General features: G+C 42.4%; 1 protein-coding gene across 1 annotated transcript in view; it reads left to right on the forward strand.

Annotated features, from left to right (window-relative positions):
• dtx2 (deltex 2, E3 ubiquitin ligase) overlaps positions 1-7,221 on the forward strand; it is a 55,562-nt gene extending 48,341 nt beyond the window's left edge. The window contains exons 6-9 of the mRNA XM_078548408.1: positions 1,303-1,461; positions 2,121-2,282; positions 5,202-5,291; positions 6,132-7,221. Coding sequence (XP_078404534.1) covers positions 1,303-1,461; positions 2,121-2,282; positions 5,202-5,291; positions 6,132-6,356 — 636 coding nt within the window. The 3' untranslated portion in view covers positions 6,357-7,221. The remainder of the gene's footprint in view (positions 1-1,302; positions 1,462-2,120; positions 2,283-5,201; positions 5,292-6,131) is intronic.
• The last annotated feature ends 2,516 nt before the right edge of the window (positions 7,222-9,737 follow it).

A 9,737-nucleotide genomic window follows, 5' to 3' on the forward strand; every position in this document is an offset into this window, starting at 1 on the left:
AACCAAATTGCAAGGAACCTCATTTTGAATTTGTACAGTCAAATTTGCTTTGCCTGGTGTCTGTTTTAATGTCTATGGGTTACTGTTGCCTTGGTGAAGATTTATCTGGGAGTGATTAAATTGGAGATTTGTTTAAAAGTTATCATGGTAGTAATTTGTAGACATGTGTATGTGTTTAATTTGTTAAATTAATAAATGTTTGATTTAGTCTTGAGGCTCAGTGGTCTTATTCCTGAATTCAGGGCTGCCTCTCAAACATACCAATTGAAAATATAGGTTATGACAGTTGTTCAAGTTTCCCTCTGGGATTATACAACTCAGCTTGTACCAACTGCTGTGTCATAACACATACATTATGCTTATTAATCTCAAAATTTCCAACATTGATTTAATATGTAACACTTTCCAATCAAGATGGTCTGAATTCTCCATCAGCTTATTCATGATACAAGTGGAAATGGGATTTTTTTAAAAATGAATGTTTAGGATGTTGAGTAGCTGCTTGTGGGCGTGCTGATTTATTTACTTAGTGTTTTAATGGTTTTCCCATTGTGTTTAACACTTAGGCCCATTTTGTGCTATTTTGGACATAGAAAAAAATAAACAAAGCTGTTCATTTATGTTCTTAAATTAAGTAAAAGAAAAAGAGAGCTTGAATTAATATCACATCTAAGATTTCCCAAAGCATATTCATATTAGAGGATTAGTTTTGAACAGTCACTGTTATGTAGATAAATGCGGCAGCCAATTTATCACAGCAAGATCTCACAGACAGTGAGTAAATAGATATTTGGCATGGTTGAGAGGAATATTGGCCAAGGCATCAGGAAAACAATAAAATTCAGCAATACAAATTTCAATGTACTGAACTATTAGTCTAGATCATATGCTGAAACTTCAAGTAGGATTTGAACACAGCTGTGGGCTGAGAATTGACTGCTACCGATTAAGCTAAGCTGACACAGTGCAGTTAGTCTACATTTTACAGGGAAAATGAAGATCTGTGGATCAATCTGAGACCATGGGTTGAATGCTTCAGCTAACTTGCTGTCCTCAATTTACTAGTAGAGATTGAATCCATCTTTCTATTTAATTACAGTGACTACACACTCCTGAGTATTAGTGAGCAGATTCCAAAGTTACTGTGCTTCAGGACAGTGATGTGGTACAGTTCATTCTCCCACTGCACCTCACAGTGCAGACTCTGAACTGGGTATCTGCATGCTGTTCTGCTCAAACCTACTGAATGTTAAGTTTTTAAAGCTAAATATTGCTTTGCTTTTGTTTTTTTTTGTATTTTAGGACTGTATAATTTGCATGGAAAAGCTGAGTGCCTTGTCCGGGTACGATGGACTCTCCCGGATGAGAAACATTCAGCCGGGTGCAGTGGGGAAGTTCACAAGATGTGGCCATGTCTTCCATTTGTTGTGTATGATGGCCATGTATGAAAATGGAAACAAGGTACAGAAAATTGTCCCACTTCATACATAGTTCAACCAGCAATAGTGCAGCAGTGATTTGTTTAAAGTGGCATTGCAATCTTCCCTAAAGGGGAAGAATATTCTTTAGATAGAGGATATTGTGAATGGTTAGCGTTGGTTCTAGATCAGTTCTGTGCGGACTTTTTGATTGTTTCATTCTAAAGTGCCACTTATTTGTTCATACCTTTTTCCCCCTCAACATTCATTCATTATTTTTAGTGGCCATGCATTGCTGACTGATAAGGAATTACCATAAGATCACGTGTAGTCCATCCACCACTGCCTCGGTTAAGAGGTGTTAACTCAGCTCAGACAGATAAAATCAGGAGCCTTCCTTGTCTGCTTCACTCAGTCCTGTATAGGAGCGCCATATGAACATAATGTTATGCATATTTTGGACAATCATGGGCTGCTTCATTAGGGAAGGGAAATTTGTGTTATTCCAGTATATAGTCAAAGGCTGGGATTTTCCAGCCCCGTCGTGGGCGGGACCTGCCACGGGTGAGGCGGCGCCCCAGCCAGAAGCCCACTGACATGCGGCAGGACCGGAAGATGGTGGCGGCGGGCGGGTGTGGAAAATCCCGCCCATTGTTTCCGGATTAGAGATGTGTACTCAGCAATTGTCGTCTTATTTTTCAGGATGGCAGTTTGCAGTGTCCTTCATGTAAAATAATCTATGGTGAAAAGACTGGAACACAGCCAAAAGGAAAGATGGATATTTATTTATTACCACAGTCACTGCCTGGATATCCAGATTCTGGGTCTATACAAATTGTGTATAATATCCCTCATGGTATTCAGGTAACTACTCCTGAGTGATTTGTGACAGTAGAAATTATATTTCTTGAAGATTAAAATTACCTAACAAACTATTTATGGGAAACCAATATTTTCTTATCATCTATGTTTTGTGTGTCTGTTAGATCTGGTCTTGTTGCAATAATTTGAATGATGTAGGTAAATATCTGTTTTACTATTTAAATTAATCCCTTTATGTTCATCAACGGACAATTAATGTTTCTTGTCCGTCTGTACTTGCATTGTACCAATCAGTTGACTATGACTATAGAGCTGAGCTATTGCGTCTACAGTTTGGGTGATGGAAGTTCAACTTCAGTTGGAGTTTACAGCTATTAGAGGGCCTGTGAAGGGAGATTGAGGTTCAATTTGAGTTCATTAATTACCACAAATTCACGGTAGTTAGATTTCAACCCCAAAGTCTAAATTAGAAATGCTGATTCATTATTATGAAGTAGCTTGGCCCAATTCAATAAAGTTTACTTCAGAACATTTTATTGCAATGAAAATCGTTTTGCAATATCTGACTCCATTTCCACCTAAATCTGTTGTGTAGCATGTGCTGTGATAGGAGAGGTGAACTGTTAACCCGACACAAAAACATAAATAGCTGGAAAAACTCAGCAGGTCTGACAGCATCTGTGGAGAGGAATACAGTTAACGTTTCGAGTCCATATGACTCTTCATCAGAACTAAGGAAATATAGAAATGAGGCAAAATATAAGCTGGTTGAGGGGGGTGGGACAGGTGGAGCTGGATAGAAGGCCAGTGATAGGTAGAGGCCTACCTTAACCGAGGTTTTCCACCCACGGTGGTTGACAGGGCCCTCAACCGTGTCCGACCCATCTCCCGTGCATCCGCCCTCACACTTTCCTCCCTCCCAGAACCATGTTAGGCTCCCCCTTGTCCTCACTTATCATCCCACCAGCCTCCACATTCAAAGGATCATCCTCCGCCATTTCTGCCAACTCCAGCATGATGCCACCACCAAACACATCTTCCCTCCACCCCCCTGGCGGCGTTCCGCAGGGATTGTTCCCTCCGGGACATCCTGGTCCACTCCTCCATCACCCCCTATACCTCAAGCCCCTCTCATGGCACCTTCCCATGAAACTGCAGAAGGTGCAACACCTGCCCCATTACTTCCCTCCTCCTCACCGTCCAAGGGCCCAAATACTACTTTCAAGTGAAGCAGCATTTCACTTGCACTTCCCTCAATTTAGTCTACTGCATTCGCTGCTCCTAATGCAGTCTCCTCTACATTGAAGAGACCAAATGCAGACTGGGTGACCGTTTTGCGGAACACCTTAGGTCTGTCCACAAGCATGACCCAGACCTCCCTGTCGCTTGCCATTTCAACACACCACCCTGCTCTCATGCCCACATGTCCATCCATGGCCTGCTGCAATGTTCCAGTGAAGCTCAACGCAAACTGGAGGAACAGCACCTCATCTTCCGGCTAGGCACTTTGCAGCTTCCGGACTTAACACTGAGTTCAACAACTTCAGGTCATGAGCTCTCTCCTCCATCCCCACCCCCTTTCTGATCCCCCCTTTTCAAATAATTTATATTTTTTAAAATATATTTTTCTTTTCCCACCTGTTTACATGATTTTTAACTTTATTTCCATCCATTGTTTTATCTCCACCTTTTAGCCTATTTCGATCCCTTCCCCCCACCCCACCCCCACTAGGGCTATCTGTCACTTGCTCGTCCTACTTTCTACCCTTAATGTCACCATTAGCACATTCCTTAGCTAATATCACCACCGTCAACACCCCTTTGCCCTTTTGTCTATGACATCTTTGGCAACCTCTGCTTTGCCTCCACCTATTACTGGCCCTCTATCCAGCTCTACCTGTCCCACCCCACTCAACCAGCTTATATTTCACCTCATTTCTATATTTCCTTAGTTCTGATGAAGAGTCATAAGGACTTGAAATGTTAACTGTATTCCCCTCCGCAGATGCTGTCAGACCTGAGTTTTTCCAGCTGTTTTTGTTTTTGTTTCAGATTTCCAGCATCCGCAGTATTTTGCTTTTACCATTTGTTAGAAATTGTTCCTGTTTCCTAATTTGTTGGGATTTTGATAAGAATTTTGAGGCTAATGAAGTTTTAGGCACGAATATGTGGATCAGGGCAATGTGTTTAGTGTTTTAAGCCACTGTGTCGCTTAGACTCCCATTATTAATGGGATGCAGTGCTGGCATTGGGAAGACATTAGGTGCTGCCTCATGGGGACAGTGGACAGTGAGACACATTTAGCACTAGGCACTTTATTTTGACCACTGATATTTTTTTGAAAACTCTTAATCTTAAAATAAATATTCAAGCCCCTCTGTCCAAGTGGTCATATATGTTCAGACAATGAGCTGCAGCCTATTCAACTATAGAGGGCACCCCAAGTGAGCCCAGACCTGTTCTAACCTGGAAATTGCAGTCTCCCTTTCCAGTCAGGTAACTGGATAATAACGGGGTGGGATTTGGACCGGAAATTCCCGCCCAAAGTGAACAGACTTTTAGGTGCTCTCCAAATTTTCCGGCCCTGCCTGCACTGATTCCCGCCACGGGCAGGACTGGAAAATGCAGGCCAGGAGCTGCAACTCACTTCCCGCCCCCACCCTGGTTTAACCCAATGGCACTGAGGTACCACTCTGGCAGAGACCAGTTAACACAACATAGACTGGTGGTTGAATTGGGTTCTGGCAGGCCTATATGGAACCTACACTGTGTAGCTCTAAGACATTGGTAGAGCTCAAGTTCTATTTATCTCCTTATTGCAATTATTCCTACATTAAAAGTAAAACATTTTTGAAAATGTAATCAAGGAAGAATGAATATCCCCTTGGGAATTGCAATTGAAAGCTTTTATCTATTCATGTTTTTATTTACTGAAATTAACCAGTTCCCCTTTGCTCACAGGGTCCAGAACACCCGAACCCTGGCAAACCGTACACTGCCCGTGGCTTCCCCAGGCACTGCTACTTGCCTTATAGTGAAAAGGGCAAACAGGTAATATAGAGTGTAACAGAGTAGATCAAACAATTTAAACAATTAAAGAACTCATAAATTATATTACACTTGTGATTGCCACCTGCTCTAACTTTGGTATTGGGTAGATTTTCTACATTGTAGATGTGTGAGAATTGAATTGATTACAAGAATGTAACCTTATTAAGAGACCATAGAACGTGTTTAAAATTTAAAAAAAAAATTAATCCTTTGCTCCATGAAGGTGGTTATGCATTTTGCTGGATGCTGCAGCCTGATGCCCTGTGCAGCTATTGGGCTTCTACAGTTGCGATCAGTTAACAGTACAGAACAGTTTCCGATGGAGAGTGGCATAGTGGTAATGTCACTGGACTGGTAATCCACAGACCCAGGCTAATGTTCTGGGGACAATGGCTCAAATCCCACCATGGCAGCTGGTGGGATTTAAATTCAATTAATTAAGAAGAAAAGATCTGGAACATCAAGTTAGTCTCAGTAATGGTGACCATGAAACTACCATCGATTGTTGCAAAAACCCATCCTTTGATGTCCTTCAGGAAAGGAAATCTGCCATCCTGGCCTGGCCAACATGTGACTCCACATGGCCAACATAATCCACACTAATGTGGTTGACCCTTAATTGCCCGACTCCGAAATGTCCATGCAAGCCACTCAGTTCAAGGCCAATTAGGGATGGGCAGCAAATGTTGGCCTTGCCAGTGATGCCCACATCCCATGAAAGAGTAATCTTTTTAAAAAAAAAAATCAATTGACTTTCATTTGATTAGTGCTCTTGGTATAAAGCTATGCACATACAGCCCTCAGGGAATAATGCAAACTGTATTGAATCATGTATTTCAGGTTCTGGAGCTTCTCAAAGTAGCATGGAACAGACGGCTGATTTTTACTGTGGGAACGTCGAACACAACTGGAGAAACGGACACCGTGGTTTGGAATGAAATTCACCACAAAACCGAGATGGGGTCCAATGTCTCGGGACACGGATTCCCTGACCCCAACTACCTGGACAATGTCATTGCCGAGCTGGCTGCTCAAGGGGTCACAGAGGACTGTCTTCGGCAATAACTGGACATATTTGGAAGGGCCTTTCAAGCCAGTGCTGCCTGTGAAAAAGCCTCTGGTCTTCTGCACTTTCTTTTAGAGCTAGCTGTGTTTTTATTTCCTTCCTTCCTGCTTTTTAATGCAGTATCAATTACCACAGCTGTGAATGGTAAAGCAAGGGTGCACCGGCTGCATCTTCCAAAGCCCTGCTGCCTATCATCATAGCACTGGTGATATTCCATTCAAAGCCAGATCTAGCTGAGCTGGACTCGCATGTTTCCCCTTCCCTTTCCCTCTATCTCTTCCTCCCCTCCAGGCACTTTGAAACACTTCAATACATGTTTACATAGCACCAGCCAGCAAAAAACATCAACAAATTGAGTGTACAATGGTTACTTGCACAGTTTCTTGTGTATTGCCTGTCGTATTGCAATTTACCACAGCAACGATGTTAGAAACTGTAGTACCTGTAATTCTTGTGTGTATCCTTCTCTTTGTTTTAACATCTTTTAACCATGAGCATTAAAAATAGAATAGAATCTAACCACAGTGGGGCAGACAGTGGAACCTTTATAGCATGTGCACTATTACCTGATCCTAGTGGGGTTAGGCAGTGGAAAACTATAACGTGCACTATTTTCCTCACCCTAGGAGGGTGAGGCAGTGAAATTTTAAAGCACGTGCACTACTATCTGATCCTAGTGGCATAAGGCTGTGAAATCCTGTCTCAAATTGTGTAGTTTTGTCCTGCAGGCTGTTTCATACCTGGGATGAGGAGGTATTATCTGCAATCAGTAAATTCATTGCTTTCCTACTGGCTTCTTTTGTGGTCAGGGAGGCCTAATAATAACAATGATTTACATGTAATAAAGTTTTTCCACTAGCGTAATGGTCGGACCAAATTGTGTTATTATTATATTACAATTATTAAAAATTATTTTATTCTGCCTCCCATCTCCAGTGATACCTGATGGAAGAGCAATTTTCTGTTTGGAGAGAGCTTTTGCTCATGATCACGACCTCTCTGTATTTAGAAAAGTTCTGAGTTGAGTAACCATATTTTGGGAAGTGGGGTTTATATTCAAAGGTTCTGTTAAGGGCTGTTGGCCACAATTTTGGCACCAGAAGGCACTGAAATGCACCCTAACCCCCAGTCCCTAATATAGTCATAGCCTGCTGGCCTCCTAATTGAGGGAAAATCGCAAGGATGCAGAGGTCCGCTGATGCCCTTAGACCAGATATCCCTATTTCAGAAGATGCAACACCTGCCCCTTCACTTCCTCTCTCCTCACCGTCCAAGGGCCCAAACACTCAAGTGAAGCAGCATTTCACTTGCATTTCCCCTAACTTAGTCTACTGCATTTGTTGCTCCCAATGCGGTCTCCTCTACATTGGAGAGACCAAACGTAAACTGGGCGACCGCTTTGCAGATTACCTGCGGTCTGTCCGCAAGAAAGACCCAAACCTCCCTGTCGCTTGCCATTTTAACACTCCACCCTGCTCTCTTGCCCACATGTCTGTCCTTGGCTTGCTGCATTGTTCCAGCGAAGCCCAACGCAAACTGGAGGAACAGCACCTCATCTTCCGACTAGGCACTTTACAGCCTTCCGGACTGAATATTGAATTCAACAACTTTAGATCTTGAACTCCCCCCTCCCTTTTGTTTTTTCCAATAATTTATATAGATTTTTCTTTTCCCACCTATTTCCATTATTTTTAAATCTATACCTGTAATGCCCTGTCAGTCTTTCCACCCCACCCCTACTAGAGCTGTACCTTGAGTCCTGCCATCCATTCTTAATTAGCACATTCTCTTAGATAATATCACCACCTTTAACACGTCTTTGTTCCTTTGTCTGTGACATCTTTTGATTATCTGCTCCTATCACTGCTTGCTTGTCCCTACAACCCCCCCCCCCCCACCCTAAACCATCTTATATTTCACCCCTCTCCTAATTTTACTCAGTTCTGTTGAAGGGTCATGAGGACTCGAAACGTCAACTCTTTTCTCCGCCGATGCTGCCGGACCTGCTGAGTTTTTCGAGGTAATTCTGTTCTTGTTTTGGATTTCCAGCATCCGCAGTAGTTTTTTGTTTTTATCCCTATTTCACGGCTTGTAGAGGAAGAATACAGAAAGTTAGTAGAGGAAGAGAAATCGCTGCAGCTTTTTAATTTAAGCGCTCAGATAAAATATGTACAGCTTTTGTGTTAAGTATTTTGCTCCTACAGTTCTGGGATGGTGATGGAAGCCCATTAAATTGGGGTACAGTTGTAATGCCAAATGGAACAAGTGCATGGTTCCTTGGGATTTGGAGATGACATCCATAGTACTTGAATATTTTGTAAATAATTTTAAAGTAAATTGAAGTGGAAGAAAATGGGGAGTCTCCACAGGAATCTCATCTGATTCCCATCTTAACATTTTAAGGAGGTTGTTGGTACCACTAATTTAACACGGCGATGACATCTTTTACCGTCTTTGCAATGTGTTGAAATAATGTTGACATTCAGGTATTGATGCATTAAGAAATGCAGCAGAAACAGCTGAATATCTGTGTTGCCCAACGTACTGCAAACCTTCTTGTTTGGCATGGAGCCCAGGGCCTTGGAGCCATCCTGTGTACGCCATCTTAACTTCATAAACCCCAAAGGAAAAACTAATAGGGTGTTAGGAAATTATGTGCCTGGGCATGGGCCTGCATGTTCCTGGAAACCAGGCCCTGTCCCCAATTTGGTGCAATGTGGAACTTTGCCATGGTTGGCTTCTGAATCCAGCTTGACTAAGGCATTAACAGACTATTTCGGCTCCTCAGCTGATGGACAATTCCTGCTAGCCCCGTATGACTTCTTCTGTCATTAAATTAAACATTTCTTCCATGACCAACCATGCCCTCGGTTCCATGAGTCAACTGCCCTGGGGCTTAACTAGACTCTGAGAAAACACCATAAAGTGCCCTCCACCTTGTTTATGATGTTTACTTCTGGAAAGGCATTATTATGTAAAAGAAAATCTTGAGATGAGGCCTCCAGTATCCGATTTATAGGAGCAATGGAAAGGACTATTGAAGCAGAAATGTGTAATCACTTCTGAAGTGTGTAATCATCTCCTGATGGTAAACTTAATAACTGAATCTGCACCTGTGGTCCACAGTTTCCACTTCCCTGGACCACAGATTAGCAGGCTTCCTTCCTGGTGCTTCACCATTATATTTGCAAACCTGTTGGCACCCTAAAACCAAACCTCAAGGATCAAATCATCCTATCAGTGTGCAGCTTCCAAGGTGACCATATTCCAGCGCAGTGAAATCTCAAAGCACCTGAACTACTATCTGATCCTAGTGGCATGAGGCTGTGAAATATTGTCTGCATAACTAGTCAGCTATGGTTACTTTGCCCAATTCTGCA

The sequence above is a fragment of the Cetorhinus maximus genome, chromosome 9, assembly GCF_964194155.1.
Source record: "Cetorhinus maximus chromosome 9, sCetMax3.hap1.1, whole genome shotgun sequence".
NCBI lineage: Eukaryota > Metazoa > Chordata > Chondrichthyes > Lamniformes > Cetorhinidae > Cetorhinus > Cetorhinus maximus.